The sequence below is a fragment of the Cervus elaphus genome, chromosome 20, assembly GCF_910594005.1.
Source record: "Cervus elaphus chromosome 20, mCerEla1.1, whole genome shotgun sequence".
NCBI classification, from domain to species: Eukaryota; Metazoa; Chordata; class Mammalia; order Artiodactyla; family Cervidae; genus Cervus; species Cervus elaphus.
This window is the reverse complement of record NC_057834.1, coordinates 30,096,502-30,115,034: the sequence shown is the minus strand read 5'-3', so window position 1 is coordinate 30,115,034 and position 18,533 is coordinate 30,096,502. Positions and strand designations below refer to the sequence as shown.

The 18,533-nt window shown below is 41.5% G+C and overlaps 1 protein-coding gene across 3 annotated transcripts in view; it reads left to right on the top strand.

Annotated features, from left to right (window-relative positions):
• The window catches only part of DDR2 (discoidin domain receptor tyrosine kinase 2), a 172,619-nt gene that overhangs the window by 9,417 nt on the left and 144,669 nt on the right, over positions 1–18,533 (top strand). For 2 of the 3 annotated variants that reach the window (XM_043876639.1, XM_043876638.1), the window contains exon 2: positions 15,717–15,862. The exons of the other annotated variant lie outside the window; for it this stretch is intronic. In XM_043876639.1, coding sequence (XP_043732574.1) covers positions 15,857–15,862 — 6 coding nt within the window. In that variant the 5' untranslated portion in view covers positions 15,717–15,856. The remainder of the gene's footprint in view (positions 1–15,716; positions 15,863–18,533) is intronic. 3 annotated transcript variants of the gene reach the window in all.

The window sequence follows — 18,533 nt, the reverse complement described above, 5'->3', positions numbered from 1 at the left end:
CATCCAGGGACTGAACCCAGGTCTCCAGCACTGCGGGCGGATTCTTTACCACCTGAGCCACCAGCAAAGCCCACAGACTGCAGTGAAAGTGATAGTTGCTCAGTTGTGTTGCCAAGTCCAACTCTTTGCGACCCCATGCTATACAATCCATGGAATTCTCCAGGCAAGAATACTGGAGTGGATTGTCATTCCCTTCTCCAGGGGCTCTCCCTGACCTAGGGATGGAACCTGGTCTCCCGCATTGCAGGCAGATTCTTTACTGTCTGAGTCACAGGAGAAGCCTCAAATTATAATAACATCACTTGAAAGAATATTCATTGAAGTTGTTTTAACTAATGCAACATGGAAACATTCTCACATAAAATCACAGTGTGGTGGAAAGAGTGATGGGACAGGAATTTACAGGGTGAGATTTAAATTTTAACTTTGCCACCAACTAGCAGTTGGACTTTGTGCAACTATATTTTTTAACCTGTTTGCACTTCAATTTTCTAAAACGTGAAGGGAAATAGAAAATTTCTCCATTTTCCAGTTCAGTTATGCCAGTCACTATTTATACCTGCACCCCTACCCCCATATTCATTTTCACAGTTAAGTCTTGAATCATTTGTCTCTGCTCCAGTTTACTCTGCTATCATATGCTCTAAATAGCCTCCTTTCTCTTCTCATGTTAGCCAAATACCCACTTTCCTTAAAGGTTAGTTTAAGTTTCAGATCCTCTGGCCAACTCAGATCTTATTTCTTGGAATCCCTAGTTCTTTTGGTCAGTATCACTGAGTCTAGCAAGGGTCATGTCTTTGGTGACCTCAATAACTCATTTTAGAGCAAAACCCATAAATATTTACTGAGTTATCAATATATAGCATATTAAAGACTTATTACATGACTCACATAGTGCTTATTTGTTGGAGAAATTCTTAGAGGGGAGTAATTGAAGCCTCACTTATTATCCTTTTTGTGGATTTAATGGGGCTCAAAAATTTTCTATTACTGAATTATTCTGTAAGATCAGAACCTCAAGAGAGCAGGTCATAGCAGATGAATGGATAAGGAAGCTGTGGTACATATACACCAAGGGATATTACTCAGCCATTAAAAAGAATTCATTTGAATCAGTTCTAATGAGATGGATGAAACTGGAGCCCATTATATAGAGTGAAGTAAGCCAGAAAGATAAACACCAATACAGTATACTAACACATATATATGGAATTTAGAAAGATGGTAACGATAACCCTATATGCAAAACAGAAAAAGAGATACAGATGTACAGAACAGAATTTTGGACTCTGTGGGAGAAGGCGAGGGTGGGATGTTTCGAGAGAACAGCATCGAAACATGTATATTATCTAGGGTGAAACAGATCGCCAGCCCAGGTTGGATGCATGAGACAAGTGCTCGGGCCTGGTGCACTGGGAAGACCCAGAGGGATCGGGTGGAGAGGGAGGTGGGAGGGAGGATCGGGATGGGGAACACATGTAAATCCATGGCTGATTCATGTCAATGTATGACAAAAACCACTACAATATTGTAAAGTAATTAGCCTCCAACTAATAAAAATAAATGAAAAAAAAAAAAAGAGAGAGAGAGAGCAGGTCATGGAGAAAAGGTGTAAGCACTGAGACTGCTATCTGAAGTGCTGGGTTCAGATCCTGCTTCTTTTAATTGTGAAAATTGAAGGCAGTAAAGTCTTCATGAGCACGAATGTGGAGTAATATGTAAGCTGACATCTGAATACTTTGTGTGAGTGTGAAGTGAAAGTCGCTCAGTCATGTCAGACTCTTTGCGACCCCATGGCCTGTATGGTCCATGGAATTCTCCAAGCCAGGATACTGGAGTGGGTATTGGGTATGTAATGCACACAGGGCTATTTTCCTTTAAGTAATAAATAGAAAGTGGTTATTCCCAGAGGCTGATGATTGTCATTCTAGGTTTCAGGGTACAGCTCCAGATTTGGTTTCTCTTGGTTTGACCATGGGCAGAGCTGATGTCTTCCTCATCATGCTTCTTTCCTCATTGGTGTGTTCATACCTCTGATAATAGAAGTGTTTTTTACTTTTCCCTAAAAATTCTCATTTGATTAGTTAGTGTTATGTGAAGAGTAAATTAACTGTTACTTAATACTATGTTTGGAGGTGAACAGTTTTCTAAGCATTTTGGTCAGCCATTCATTACCAAAGAGATGTCAACCTTGAATGTCAAGCTAAGATGTAAATTCTAGACTTATGTGGATACTTCAGAGGAGTGTGAAAAGTTACCTTCTCATCCTTTTGCTGTGTTTTTGGTGACAGAACTTGGCTTTTGCCGGATAAAGGATGATTGATGCTCTTCCCATTGTTTCCCTTTCACAACTCTCTGATGTTTACTCACCTCTTTCATTTTCATGACTTAGGGTGCTAACTTCTTCCCCCCTCCTAGATCCATAGGAGCCTCATGCCCTCTAGAAAAAGGGAGCTGTGTTGTGCCTTTTGCTTAGCTGTAGGAAGTGCCACCTCTAGGCTCTCAGGTGCTCCTTGCTTTCATTTTCCTACTGACAAGTAGTTGCCAACATTTACAAAACATGTTTTGTCAAAGATCTCAGGATCTCTACTGTTATCCTATATACATATGTAAACTTCAATGACTCTGCATTTCCTGGTGATCCTACATCCAGTTCCTTCTTGCCTTGGGCAGAAGAATATGGGAGAGGAAAAAAAAGGAACATTGCTTTAAATAGGGCAGAAGTTTCTAATTTCTAGCCCTAATTTACTAAGTAGTACGGATATTGAAAGGGATTTCAGATTTTTAGATCTAAGTCTTTATTTGAGTTGGGTAGGTTAGGGCAAAGAGAAGGCTGGTGAAGAAGTTCTTGGGCAGTACATAGGAAGAAAAGAGTTCAACACAAAAAAAGACTCCATTTTTGTTATCAGCAGACTAGATGCAACAAATGAGCCCTGGTTTCAAGTGAAATGATGTAACTGAGGACCCTGGATTCACTTACAATGCTGCTTTACCTGAAGGTGTTTAAGGCACTAGCAGGGGCACCTGCAAATTCTTTTAGAAATAAATAGAAATTTGGTTTCCAAAAAAGTATTGAAACAATCATAATGAAAAAATCAGAAATTTACTGAATGTTCTTAATACTTCATGTTACATTTAGTGTTATTTTTGATAACAGAGTACTTGGTGAGGTGGGAGTGGGGAAGGTCTTATAATATTTTCAGTGCTTAGGTCTTCTAAGTGTCTGAATCGAGCCCTTTGTAGGAACAGAAGCTATTGTCAGCCACAGCTTGCTCCCAAATCTATTGGGCTACCATTCTTAGGAGCTCCTAGGAGAAGTACTCTAATGCTCTTTATCAGTTCAGTTCAGTTGCTCAGTCGTGTCCGACTCTTTGCAACCCCATGAGCCGCAGCATGCCAGGCCTCCCTGTCCATCACCAACTCCCGGAGTTTACCCAAACTCATGCCCATCGAGTCAGTGATGCCATCCAGCCATCTCATCCTCTGTCGTCCCCTTCTCCTCCTGCCCCCAATCCCTCCCAGCATCAGGGTCTTTTCCAATGAGTCAACTCTTCGCATGAGGTGGCCAAAGTATTGGAGTTTCAGCTTCAGTATCAGTCCTTCCAATGAACACACAGGACTGATCTCCTTTAGGATGGACTGGTTGGATCTCCTTGCAGTCCAAGGACTCTCAAGAGTTTTCTCCAACACCACAGTTCAGAAGCATCAGTTCTTCCTAAATATGTTCAAATCCATCCTTACAATGAGAAAATTATTATACTGGGTTGGTCAAAAAGTTCATTCAGGATTTTTCTGTAAGATGTTACAGAAAACCCAAAACTAACTATTGGCCAACCCAATAGTTACCACCGCATGATTCAGTAATATGTATTGGGGGAAAATAATCCACTCACTGATCATGGGGTGTTAAATATACTTTCTAGTGAATAAATGAAGATTAGGTGAGAGTGGTGACAAAGCAACAGGATATCTAGATCCATGTGATTTCCTTTAATTAGAATTTAATAATCCCCACCCTCACCACTAACCACACTTCTTAAGGCCAGGTAAATGGTCTTAGGTGCAAGGTAAATGGTGTTCCACATTCAAAGAAGTACTATTTCCCCCTCCTTCCCCCTACCATAGTAGCTTTCTGATGCTGATATAGGGGCCACTGGGAAGGTAATGAGACAGTGCTGAAGATGTAGGAACCAGCCATCCTGTAGGGATGCTTTTAGTCATGGGTTTCTGTTTTTTCTCTTTTTTAAAAAAATTAATTTATTTTAATTAGAGGATAATTACAATATTGTGATGGGTTTTGCCATACATCGACATGAATCAGTCACAGGTATACATGTGTCCCCCCATCCTGAACCCCCCCCCCCCACGTCCCTCCCCACCACATCCCTGTGGGTTGTCCCAGAGCACTGGCTTTGGGTGCCCTGCTTCATGCATCGCCCTGGTAATCTATTTTACATATGGTAATGTACATATTTCAAAGCTATTCTCTCAAATCATCCCACTCTCACCTTCTCCCACTGAGTCCAACAGTCTGTTCATTACGTCTGTCTCCTTTGCTGCCCTGCATGTGGGATTGTCGGTACCATCTTTCTAAATTCCATATACATGCGTTAATATACAGTATTTTTCTTTCTCTTTCTGACTTATTTTGCTCTGTATAATAGGCTCCAGGTTCATCTGCCTCATCAGAACTGACTCAAACGCATTCCTTTTCACAGCAGAGTAATAGTCTATTGTGTATACATAACACAACTTCCTTATCCATTCATCTGCTGATGGACATCTAGGTTGCTTCCATGTCCTAGCTACTGAAAATAGTGCTTCAGTGAACACTGGGGTACATGTGTCTCTTTCAGTTCTGGTTCCTCGGTGTATATGCCCAGCAGTGGGATTGCTGGGAAGGAGCACATCCTCTGCTGCTTCCCTTGGTGGAAAGGCAGGGCCACAGACCAGACTTAGCAGTCTAAAGAATTTCCCTCAGAATTATCTAATTACTCACACCTGAACAACATGTGCACCTGTTTTATAGAGAATTTTTTTTTCAGCTTCTTAGGATGATCAGTTATTTGGACACTATTAAAACATGAAAAGTTATGACAAACTTCGTGTATTAAAAGCAGAGATATCACTTTGCTGACAAAGATATGTATAACCAAAGTTATGGTTTTTCCAGTAGTCATGTTTGGATGTAAGAGGAAGGCTGAGTGCTGAAGAATTGATGCTTCCAAAATGTGATGATGGAGAAGACTCTTGAGAGTCTCTTGGACTGCAAGGGGATCAAACCAGTCAGTCCTAAAGGAAATCAACCCTGAATATTCATTAGAAGGACTGATGCTGAAGCTAAAACTCCAATACTTTGGCCACTTTATGAGAGGAACTGACTCACTGGAAAAGACCCTGATGCTGGGGAAGATTGAAGACAGGAGGAGAAGGGGGCAATGGAGGATGAGATGGTTGGATGGCATCACCAATGAAATGGCCATGAGTTTGAGCAAACTCTGGGAGATAGTGAAGGACAGGGAAGCCCGGCATGCTGCATTTCATGGGGTTGCAAAGAGTTGGACATTACTTAGCGATTGAACAACAGCAAAACATATACAGACATAAAGCTAGGTATACACTTAAATTAGGTTCCTGGACTCAGTTCCCATGTACATGTTGTGTGTGGATGGGGAGGGCTTCCCACAGGGCATCAGACAATTCTCTGGACACCAGCTGGATGTCCTACAATTCGAATGAATTCTGACATTATCTCCTTAGAGGTGGCATCAATGCCACAGGTTAAGGGTTCAGTGTCTTGCCCCCTCCTCCTTCCTATGCCTCACTTTAGAGGCCAGTTGTAAGATCAGGCTGTTTCCTGTGCTTCTGATCTACTGGTTACAAATTAGAGGCTGCAAGACTCCCTCCTCAGATTTGATTAACTTGCTAGAGTGGCTCACAAAACTCAAAGAAACATTTTATTTACTAGATGATGTTTATCATGAAAGGATATGTTAGGCACAGGCAGATGAAGAGATGCATAGGGCGAGGTATGGGAAGGGGAGGAGCATTTATGCCCTCACTAGGTGTCACTATCCCCAAATCTCTACGTGTTCTTCAACTTGGAATCTCTCTGAACCCTGTCCTTTTGGGTTTTTATGGAGGCTGCATGCCACAGGCATGACTGATTAAATCATTGGCTATTGGAGATCAATTTGAACTCCAGCCTCTCTTCTACCCAGTGATCAGTGGAGATGGGACTGAAAGTTCCACCCCTCTAATCACAAGTTTGGTTTCCCTGGCAACCAGCTCCCATCCTTAGGTGGGGTCCTAGAATCAGCTAATTAATGTAACCAAAGGCGCCATTATGGCTCTTGTCACTTAGGAAATTCCAAGGGTTTAGGGAATCTGTGAGCCTGGATCTGTGGATGAAGACCAAATATATATAAGAAATTTGTTTTGGTCTTCTCCATGACCAGATGAATGTTTCTTATAAATCATAATATACAACATCTCTTATTCTTTAGGTTTTCTGCAACTATAAAGCTGAAGCAAAGTTTTAAGTGAAGTCAAATATAGCTATAAACTCAATAAAATAATAGAATGTTATTTTAATGCATGAGATGATGTGGTTTGTTGAAACTAACCACTAGTGTGGGGTTTAAACATAGAGTGGACACATGTAGCCTCAAGGCCTGGTCTATGTTTAATTTGGGACTGTTGCTTAAACGTAATTAATGCTTATGCAGAAAACACTTATTAGAGTAAGTGTGTTAAACATATTGTTATTAATAGCCCCAAGGGTTTATGCATTTGGGAAAATCAGATCTCATATTTACTTAACCAAGTCTCTGCCGGTAGGCAGTGGTCAAATGTTAATTTTAATTTGGTATCATTAGATATTTGTTAAATTGTCTATTCCCTTGAAGACAGGGTTAGCATGGGGATGATAAGGAAATTGCTATCTAATCTATTACTAGAATCAGTGACAGAGCCATTGTACTTTCTGTGTTTATGCTTCAGGTTTCTGCTTATAAACTTGTAGGCACTGGTATGCAGAGGCAGAGTTCATGTCGCGCATCTGCTCCCTACATGAACATGACACTGACCGCAATGGCCGAGCAGATTAAACTGCCCTGTGCCACCCGATGACTCAATTCTCCCACTATTTCCTCTGTTTCTAGACTGGTTCTTGACTTAATCTGCCTTTCATTTGGCATTTGGACAATCATAAACACAAACAAAAAGGCAGGCCCTGAAATCACTTTGTTACTAGTAGCATTAAAAGTTCCAAATTATAGAATCGAAGATATAAAATTTAAAAAATTCTACAAATGTCATGGTCTGAAAGAATATATTTGCACTTGGAGATACTCTACTCTAAAAGTAAATTCAATATTGGAAATAAAAGCAAAACTAAACAAATGGGATCTAATGAAACTTAAAAGCTTTTGCACTACAAAGGAAACTATAAGTAAGGTGAAAAGACAGCCCTCAGATTGGGAGAAAATAATAGCAAATGAAGAAACAGACAAAGGATTAATCTCAAAAATATACAAGCAACTCCTGAAGCTCAATTCCAGAAAAATAAATGACCCAATCAAAAAATGGGCCAAAGAACTAAACAGACATTTCTCCAAAGAAGACATACAGATGGCTAACAAACACATGAAAAGATGCTCAACATCACTCCTTATCAGAGAAATGCAAATCAAAACCACAATGAGGTACCATTACACGCCAGTCAGGATGGCTGCTATCCAAAAGTCTACAAGCAATAAATGTTGGAGAGGGTGTGGAGAAAAGGGAACCCTCTTACACTGTTGGTGGGAATGCAAACTAGTACAGCCGCTATGGAGAACAGTGTGGAGATTTCTTAAAAAATTGGAAATAGAACTGCCATATGACCCAGCAATACCACTCCTGGGCATACACACTGAGGAAACCAGATCTGAAAGAGACACGTGCACCCCAATGTTCATCGCAGCACTGTTTATAATAGCCAGGACATGGAAGCAACCTAGATGCCCAACAGCAAATGAATGGATAAAGAAGCTGTGGTACATATACACCATGGAATATTACTCAGCCGTTAAAAAGAATTCATTTGAACCAGTTCTAATGAGATGGATGAAACTGGAGCCCCTTATACAGAGTGAAGTAAGCCAGAAAGATAAAGAACATTACAGCATACTAACACATATATATGGAATTTAGAAAGATGGTAACGACAACCCTATATGCAAAACAGAAAAAGAGACACAGAAGTACAGAACAGACTTTTGAACTCTGTGGGAGAAGGTGAGGGTGGGATGTTTCGAAAGAACAGCATGTATATTATCTATGGTGAAACAGGTCACCAGCCCAGGTGGGATGCATGAGACAAGTGCTCGGGCCTGGTGCACTGGGAAGACCCAGAGGAATCGGGTGGAGAGGGAGGGGGGAGGGGGGATCGGGATGGGGAATACGTGTAAATCTATTGCTGATTCATGTCAATGTATGACAAAACCCACTGAAAAAAATAAAAAAATAAATTAAAAAAAATAAAATAAAAGTAAATTCAAGCTACATTTTTTTTTTCCAGGAAACCCTTTCTGATCTGTCCTCTTTACATTTTACTAATAATCAAAAACATTATGACAACTTAGCAGTGAGTGCTTATTTCATACCAAGATTTATATTAAGCACTTTATATACATTATCTCATTGAAACCTTGTAATTGTGTGAAGTGGGTATCTTTCCTTTGTTATATATGAGAACACAAGACACCTCTTAGTGTCACTTAGGCTCACTCACATAGCAAATACTAATAAGTAGCAGAATAAGAATTGGAACCTAGATCTTTCTCACTGATGAACCTCACTTTTTACCACTACTTGGTTACTCTTCTTGAACCTGTGGATCTCACTTTTTTTGCAAGTAGGCATCCCTGTTTTATAGTTGTCTCCTGATATCCTTGTCTTTTCTGTTGAGCCAGTGAGTCTCAAACTTCAGTATGCATCAGAATCATCTGCAATGCTTCCTAAAAATGCAGAGGCCAGGCTCCACTCAAAACTTGAGATACATGCATGCTGAGTCCCTTCACTTGTGTCTGACTCTGTGTGACTCTATGGGCTATGTAGCCCGCTGGACTCCTCTGTCCATGGGATTCTCCAGGCGAGAATACTGGAGTGGGTGGCCATGCCTTCCTGACCCAGGGATTGAACCTGCACCTCCTGCATTGCAGGCAGATTCTTTACCACTGAGCCACTGGGGAAGCCCTTCAAACTTGATAGATGAAACATTTTCTGCACGGTGTCCAGGGAACCTGTGTTTTTAGCAACCTCCCTCAGGTGACTGATTCTGTTGCAGGTGTTCCTTTGCCTCCATTTAGAGTAAAACTGCATTTGACTGTGGGTGCTTCACAGCCCATGATTGTTTTTTATCCATCCTTGTATCTCAAGGACTCACTAAATTCAAAGAATGAATGAAAGAAGGAACAATTGTCAATAGAGAATATGTTCTTGGAAAGAACATTCTTTTGGCCAGACCCTTGGAAAATTTAGAGATACATGTTTAAATATCACTTAATGTACTCAGTCTAGACTCTCTCCTGGAGGCCAACATGGCAAGGAGCCTATGAGAAGGGGCAGAAAGCATAGCTCTGTCTATAAAAAAAAAGAATGAAAACTCGCCAGGTGCCCCATGATGAGACAGAATCAATCTTCTTCTCCTTTCGTAAACTAAGATCAATAGAAAAGTGTAAATGCCTTTGAGGCCCAGAAAGAGGCTCATTTTTCTATAGTGTTGTAGGCGTTTTCTAAGAGTTCTGCTTAACTCCTGGTTCTGAGGTCAACGTGGATTTATTCCTTTATTAAGCAAAAAAATTTTTTTTTGAGTACTTACTAAGTGACTTGAATGTCATAAGGCACAGTCTTTTCTCTTCCTGAGTTTATTATCAGTTAGAAAATTCAGGAAACAGTAAAGGAAATGTGCGGCTAGTTGCTCAGTGTCTGCAAACACTAAAATGCAGGGAAGAGGTTGTATTGCCAGGGGACTGGAGCTGGATGCTAGAAGTGGAGTAAGAATTGGATGGAATTAGACAGACAGGAAGCAAAGAACAGGGAAAGCAGAGGCTTGGCCGTCAGACTGCTTAGGATCAGCTGGCTTGGAACAGTGGGGATGCGAGCCTGGGATGGTGGGAATTTGTGCTGGGGAGCATGGAGAAAAGAGCGTCACATAGATGTGTTTTATTACATCAAGGGGAGCTTCAGATGTTGTGGAATTTTGAACATTTTCTTTTATCTTATAGCAAGTGCAGTGTTGTTTAAGATTAATGTGACTGCAGCATGTCAGGGAAATCTCGGGGGAGGAGTTAAGCCAGGGAGGGTCATCCAAAGGCTCTCCTCAGTCCTCTAGGTGTGCAGTGACCAGGTTTGGACAAGGATGGCAGAAGGAGTCAGGACGAGGTAGGGCTGCCGTGGGTGACCTGAAGGACACCAGTGAGACAGCACTGCTTCTAGTGGGGGGGTAGAAGCAGGGTGATGCCCCACACTAACTGTGGTGGCGTGTGTGAGAACCTAGAGACCCATCTTCCCACAAGAACTTCAGGCCGGAGAAAAGTGCCTTAAGCTTCTAACTAGGATCCTGAGCCCACGTTTTTCAAATGCCCTTTGATGTTGGCAGAGCGGATGGCCCTGCAGGAAGCTGGGCTCAGGTGGTTGTTTCCTTTTCCTTCTCTGTCTCTCATCCCTCCCCAGCTGGGTTCCCACAGGGAGAACCTCTCAGGACGGGCACTTCTGTTGGGACCTAATGAAGGAAATCTTGCTAATTGGACAAACGTGGTACTTCCCAAAGTACAATCCTTGGAAACTTGTGGGTTTTTTTTTTTTTTTTTTTTTTTTTTGCCATCACAGAGTGTTAAGTTTATGTGCTATACAGTATGTGGGTTTTTAAATAGAAAACAATAGGGGAGGGCAAGGGCCAGAGTTCTGTGGCGTAATAAGTTTGGGAACTATTCTTAGAGAATTAAGCAGGTTTGTTTACTGCAAGGACGTCCCAAGGTCTATAATATGGAAATGAGCATTTTGACCTACTGAGAGAGATGTGGCTTATAACCCTTAACAAACTTTTGGATCATGGAGTTCTCTTTCTTTTTTTAAAGAAGCATCTTGAGGGGAAATGGTTACATAGGACACATTTCAAGAGATTGGAGACAAGAAAGTTTGTCTTAAAAATAAGTCTCTTGAGACTTCCCTGGTGCAACAGTGGCTAAGACTATGCTCCCAATGCTGGGGGCCTGGGTTTGATCCTTGGCCAGGGAGCTAGATCCCACATGATGCAACTAAGGGGTCATGTCCCTCAACTAGGATCTGGTGCAGCCAAAGAAACAAATGAATATTTAAAAAATAAGTCTCTTGCACTTAAGGTTGGTAGTGTAATGGAAAGAAAAAGAGTTTGGGGTCTACTACTGACTGGTCTCTGGTATTGAACTACTTCCGGTCTGTTTGCACAGAGGTTATACTAATGCTAGATGAATTCTTTAGTTCTTACAACTCCAGAGTCTGTGGTCATGTGCACATGCAGAGGAGGAAAATAATCTGGTTTTTCTACGCTGTAATGATGCTGGCGGCAGAGACAGTGTTGGGATGGAGACAACAAGATGAGTCAGAGGTTGTCTGAGCCCTGCGCTGATTATGTGGTAGGGCACCATCGCAGAGTGGACTGGGGGGCAGAGGTGGACGAAGCTTCTGGTTTGCTTCCAGGCTGTCTGAATCCAAGCGTGTTGGGTGGGGCGCACACAACTATCCAATGGCTAAGGCAAGATTGATTCCTAACAGTCACTTAGTCCATCTTATCTCAGTCTTGCTGACAAGCAGCTGTGAGGCTTTGGATACATCAGTTAACCACCTGGGCCTGGGTTTTCCTTATCTGTGAACTAAGGAAGCTGGGTTAGATCAGGGAGCCCTGATGTTTTGTGAAGAAGAGCTGTTGGTCAAGTTGCCTTGACTGTTACTGGAGGGTGGTAGAGGAGACACTCTTCCATCTCAGTGCAGATGAGCCCCAGGACTCTGTCTTCAATTTTCTTCTCTTCCTCCTTCCCAGACCATTCCATCTGCCTCAGACTTCCATTATTGCCTTTATGTACTTGATCTTCAAATATGAACCTATAACATCAAACTCTCTCATTTGTTTATTTAAACTGAGGTCTAGATGATGCACAATATTGTACAAGTTACAGGTATACAATAGTAATTCACAATCTTTAAATATTATGGTCCATTTATAGTTATTATAAAAATATTGGCAATATTTCCCATGTTATACAATATATCCCTGTAGCTCATTTTATGTTATTGTTTAGTTGCTCAGCCATTTCCGATTCTTTTGCAACCCCATGGACTATAGCCCACCAGGCTCCTCCCTCCATGGGATTTCCCAGGCAAGAGTACTGGAGTGGGTTGCCATTTCCTTCTCCAGTGTATCTTCCTGACCCAGGGATCAATCTCTTGTTTCTTGCATTGGCAGGTGAATTCTTTACCACTAAGCCATCTGGGAGGCCCAGATTATTTTATACCTAATAATTTGTACCTCTTAATCCCTTACCCCTATGTTGCCCATCCCGCCTCCCCACTGGTAATCACAAGTTTGTTCTCTATATCTGTGAGTCTGCTTTTTTCTTATGTTCACTAGTTTTACTTTTTAGATTCCACATATAAGTGACACCTTGCAGTATTTGTCTTTCTCTGTCCGACAGTTCACTTAATGCTCTCCAAGTACGTCTATGTTGCTGCAAATGGCAAAAAAAAATTTTTTTTTAATGACTGAACACATAGTGTTAGTATTCCATTCTTGTTGTTGCTCAACTCTTTGCCACCCCATGGATGTAGCACACCAGGCTTCTCTGTCCTTCACTATCTCCTGGAGTTTGCTCAGATTCATGTCTATTGAGTCGGTGATGCTGTCTACTACATCATTCCATTCTGCTTATATACGTATGTTCTTTATCCATTCATCTGTTGATGGAATCAAACTCTTGAATGCTGGACCCAGATTTCTACTCTTCTGCTTGATGTATTTGCCTGTTCCTATGGAAAGGAAATAAAATTCTTTATGTTCAAACTGAAACTCACAATCATCCCTTTTGAACCAAGTCCTCTTCCAGTTTTCCCAGGTTTAGTTACTTGTAGTGATGTGCTCTTGGTCACCTGCAGACTGGATGTGCAGGCGTCCTTGACTCCTTCCTTCTCCCCGCTGTAACTAGTTGCTGACTCTTATAGTGATTATTACCATACCTCCATATTATTTCTTTCCCCTTCCTGACGTCATTGTTCTAGGTCAGGCTCCCATTGGCCACTCTGCTCCCCTCTCCCCTAAAAAGCACCCCACATGCCAGGTTAAGCCGGATAGAGCCTCCCTCACCCTGCCATCCCTCTCTTGCAAAACTTTTCCTGGGTCACACATGCTCACCTCTTGTTAGCATCTATAGCCTGGCCATCTTCCAGCTCTAGCTTCAATTATTGTGCTGTTCCTGTCCTCCAGCCACATAACTTGCATTTTCAAATTGTTCCTTTTTCTTAGGCTTTTTACTTTTTACTTTTTTTTTTTTCACAAAATCCTAGTTATATTTCAAGAGTCAGTTCAAATAATGCCTCCTTCCTCCTTCAAGTCTTCCCTGAACACTCCACTGTCTTGATTTCTCCTTCTTTTAGCATCTTGTTCTTTTCTATCTTATTATGTCACCAACACAAATATATATATATATATATATCTATGTATATATATATATATATATATGTATCTATGTATATATATATATATATATATATATGTATCAGATCTTATAATGTCCACTATATCTCCTTCATCAAGGCCAAGGAACATGTTTTCTTCATCTATAACAGTTGAAGTCCCTGGTATATACTAGGAGCTAGAAATACTATTGGCTAAGTTGACATTAAATTATTAATCTATTTGAAAAACAATAATCTATAAGTGGAAACAACCAATTAATTTTAGTAATTGATCTAATCAAATATGAATAAAATAAGGTAAATAATCTTACCTTAAATTAAGGCATTTTACCTTAAAATAAGGTAAATAATCCAAAACTAATAAAATATTGGTTTTGGTATCCTGCTATTCTCCTTTGCATGTAGCTGAGGGATGATTTTCTGAAGAATTTTAATTTTATGTTTTTACAATATTGGGTTAGTAAACTCCTGTCTGCATACATTTTAGCCTTTGAATCCTTCAATGTAATTAGACCAAATTAGCCGTATGAGGTGAGGGCTTCCTTTAGGTGACGCATTTTCTGTGTCAGGAAAATTGTGATCTAACAGGGTTAGCCTTTGTCACCTTAGTGCCACAGGGAACTAGTTTTCAGAAAGATTGTGTGGGGAACTTCCCTGGAGGTCCAGTGGTTGAGACTCTGTGCTTCCACTGCAGGGGGCTTAGGTTTGATTCCTGGTCAGGAGACTAAGATCTCACATGCTGCATGGTGTGGCCAAATAAAATAAAATAAAATACTTGGGGGCACTTGGCGCTTCTCCCATGATGACGTGACAGTGATGACAGTGAGTATGCTTTGAGAAGCTGATGTTTGTAAACATTCCTGTACATGTAGGTGCAGAGATATTAGTACGAGTTTCTTCTGAAATAGTGAGATAAACCCCAACTAGAAAAGGACAGTAGTAGAGCAAGAGTTTGAATATTTTCTCATATTTTGAAGGCTTCAGCTGCATGCCTTTCTGGGAAACTAGAAGCCGGAGGAAAGCTATTCTAACATATGTGACATCCATTCTTGATTTGTGTGGCCACTTTATTCCCTTTAAGTTCTAGATCTTTCAGTGAAGAAGCTGCCAACTTCTGGTAGCTGTTCATCAACTCACTTGGACACTGCAGCACTTATGTAGTTATATATGGTTATATCCATTCAGTGGAAAACAACAGATCTTTAGAAAGGAATGACATAACTACATATGCTAAAATGCAACTACCCCCAACATGTAAACAGAAAGCCCAAAGTGAAATGTACAGGACACTAAAACTTTATTTTTTAAATTAAAAACACTGTATATCCATATAGTTTTACATACATGTAGGCTGGTTCTAGAAAATTACTCAGTCAACTGATAACTAGTTGTACCTGAAAAAGGGACTAATAGTCTGAAGTGGAATATGGAGCAGTTATTCCAGGGAGCTCTGGGTGTCCCTGCAAGTTTGTGAGACCATTTTAGGGGATTCACAAGATCAAAACTATTCTCAAAATAACATTAGGATTTGTATTTTTTTTTCACTCTCATTCTCCCACAGTGTATGGTGGAGGTTTCCAGAGGTTAAACGACTTGCATTATTATTGTAACAAACTGAATCTAGAAGCAGATAAGAGGATCCATTTGATTAAGTCAGATATCAAAGAGATTTTTAAAAATAGTAAGCAGTGTTAGACTTCTCACTAAGCATTTTTTTGAAAAATTTTTATAAAAAATTATTATGTTAACATACAATCATATTTTAATGAAATGAGTAGTAAATTTAAAATTAACGGTTTTTAATTTCTAATTGATAAATATCAATTGTGTAACCCCTATAAACAAAATCTCTGAGGATCTGTCAAATTTCTTCAGAGCCTGGGGTTGCTGGGAGGCTTCTGTTTAATAGTGGTGGACAGAAATGTCAAGCAGGAAAGAAAATGTGAATGAAGAAAAAGTTTGTAACAAAGCATTGCTTTCCCTTTTCTCCCCCTTCCTAAAAGGAGATCCACAACTGGTCAGGGGTTCAATGCTCTAGAAAGTTCCAAGGCTGTGACTTGACGCAAAGAAGCTGCAATAATTGAAGAGAAGCAGAGGCCAGCTCTTCCTGAGGATCCTGTCCCTCAGAGAATGCTCTGCACCCATGGATGTAAGTAGGGCTGGTCACTGATGCTGTGTAACCACAGGAGACTGGGGGTGACTGTGGGCCCCCCCGAGCCCCTCACTTACCCTGGTCGGTGTCATGGAGAGGGGCGAACCTTGGGTTCTGTCCTTGTTGTTCAGTTGCTAAGTTGTGTCTGACTCTTTTGCAACTCCATGGACTGTAGCCCACTGGGCACCTCTGTTCATGGGGTTTTCCAGGCAAGAATACTGGAGTGGGTTGCCATTTCCTTCTCCAGGAGATCTTTGGACCAGAGATTGAACCCACACTTCCTACACTGGCAGGTGAATTCTTTGCCACTGAGCCACCTGGGAAGCCCTGGATCCTAGAACCTGGTGTTGAATGTCCATTTCCTCTTTGCACTTGAAGGATCCGGTTGTGGCCAACCCAGAGTAAATGTTCATCCTAGGGCATCCTGGACTCCCAGCTCTGAGTGACCCAGGATCTCTAGGTCTCCCCTGTTTTTACAGGACCCACTGGAATCTCTGGGTTTCCTGGATCAGTTTAGGCCTCTTCTAATAGTACAATTCCATTTAGAAAAAATTTAAATCAATTTCCTGCTTCCAGAAATAATTTGAGGTGGTTTAGGGGAAAAAAAAAAAAAAAAAACTTAATAGAACTATTAAAACCAGAATAAGAGAACCAGAGCCCTACAATAAGGTCTGGGAAAGTTAAAAGTACAAGAAAACCTAGCCAGGGATGCTAATTGCAGCTAAGTGGGCCACTTAGCTCCCAGTCTCAAGGCAAAAAAAGAAGCATGATATACTGCAAAGCGTCATGAGGAGACCAAAAGCACTTGCACAGGTCCAGGTGGTCAGCTGTAGGTGAATTTTGGTCTGAAGGAGACTTCTCTCTCAGCTCATCTGTTAGCAGATTTGAATCCTACCAAATAAACTAGGTGTGTAGTAATTTCATGCATCTGAGACCCTCTCAGTCCATAGGTCACCAAAGGCAGAGAACATCTCCTTCATGCCTGTATCCCTAGCATCTAGTGTGGCTTCTGGCACATGGAAGATGCTCACTGGGGACCCAGTGCCTTGACTTAGGCTTACATCTAACTCGCAGCTTCTATGACACTTGTTGAATGAATGCACTATTGAGTAAATAATGTGGAGAATCCTTGGGATAAAGGATGAAGGGCAGGAAGGTAAAATACTGTTTCCTCACATTCCCCAGGAGATTTCTTCTCACTAACAATGCTCCTGGGATTACACATTCCTTTCTGTTTATTGTCTAGGAAACTGCCCACCTTCCCCCAATATTCCTTAGCCTACTTGTGGTGATAAAATAACTTGGGTCCCTTTCTTCCCACAGATTGCCCTGAAACCAATTCCCTTCCATCCTTCATTCCTTCCTTTCCTCCTTCCAATAGATTCTTCATACTGGAGAGCTAAGTGGTCTTTAACTTGAGCCTTCATGGTGTACATTTCAGAATGAATAATCCATAGCTGCACTTAACCACTAACCAGAGGTGATTGCAGAGTTTCTCTGTTCCATTTCACTCCTCAAACATTATTTATCTGTGATTCATTCCATTTTACCTCTCAGAAGGGTAAAAGTACTCATCATTGTGGTCTTTTCTTCCCCTGCCACCCAATCTTAATGACTATTTCTAGAAATTATTATTTCAATATCCAAGATGTGCTATAAATAGCTTTGGCTTGAGCACCTTGTCTGTGTGCCTCCCCATTCTTCCCATCATAGTATTGTGCCGAGAATTATCTCAAGGACTTTGGATTCATTCAACCCTGCTGGTCTCTTCTGGTGACCAGTGCAGACTTCCTCCTTTTCTCAAAATGATGAGACTAAGTATTTCAATCTGTTTAAAGACTCAATAAGTTTCAGCTTCCTGTGTCTCTTACTAATAGGAAGAACAAGTATTTAACATCTAAACTGGAACACTTGTGAGGGAAAAGGAGCGTTATTAATAGAAACTCTGGGTATTTGCTCACCGACTCTTCAAAGATCTTGCATCTCTAATGAAGGCTGAGCGCAGAAGATCAACAAGTGCCTTTGGAGATAGATTCCCTGAATTCTGTTCAGTTGTCTGTATTGGGCCAAGGGGATCTGGCATAGACTTCTCAGCACTGAGTGCCTCTAATAAGCCAGTGGAGAGCCTGTCCTCTTCTGGATGGCAGAGCTCCCGCGGGAGACAGGCAGAACTCCCACAGAACTGGGGGCCCCTGTTTGTGAGACCCAGGGGTGCCAGCCTGCCCTCCCCTCCTTCCCCACCCCTCCACCACTACCTCTGCACCCTTCTTTTCCTGTGTTTTGATCCCCATTCTCTTGCTCTGCCTCCCCGCTCCTCCCCTGTGCCTTCTCACTGCGGTCCTGCCTCCTCTCCCTTTGTTTCCCTCTCTTTGGCTATTTTCTGCTCCCATTTGTCACTTGCACTTTCTCCCTTTCCTTCTCTCCCAAAATGGTCCTTTCAACACTGTTGGAGGGCAGCTTGGAAGAGCACTGCTGCCAAAGTTACTTTCTCCTTTAAAGGAAAAGCTTGTATTTCCAACTGTAGCTTGATTCTCCTTCACGAGCTGCAGGCCATCCTTTTCTCATTGCGAGTGGTCTGTTTCTCATGAACATCTCTGATGGGAAGTTCTGATTTCATGTGTCCTGGGGGACACAGGTGCTGGGGCATGAAGACGGCATGGGGGGTGCT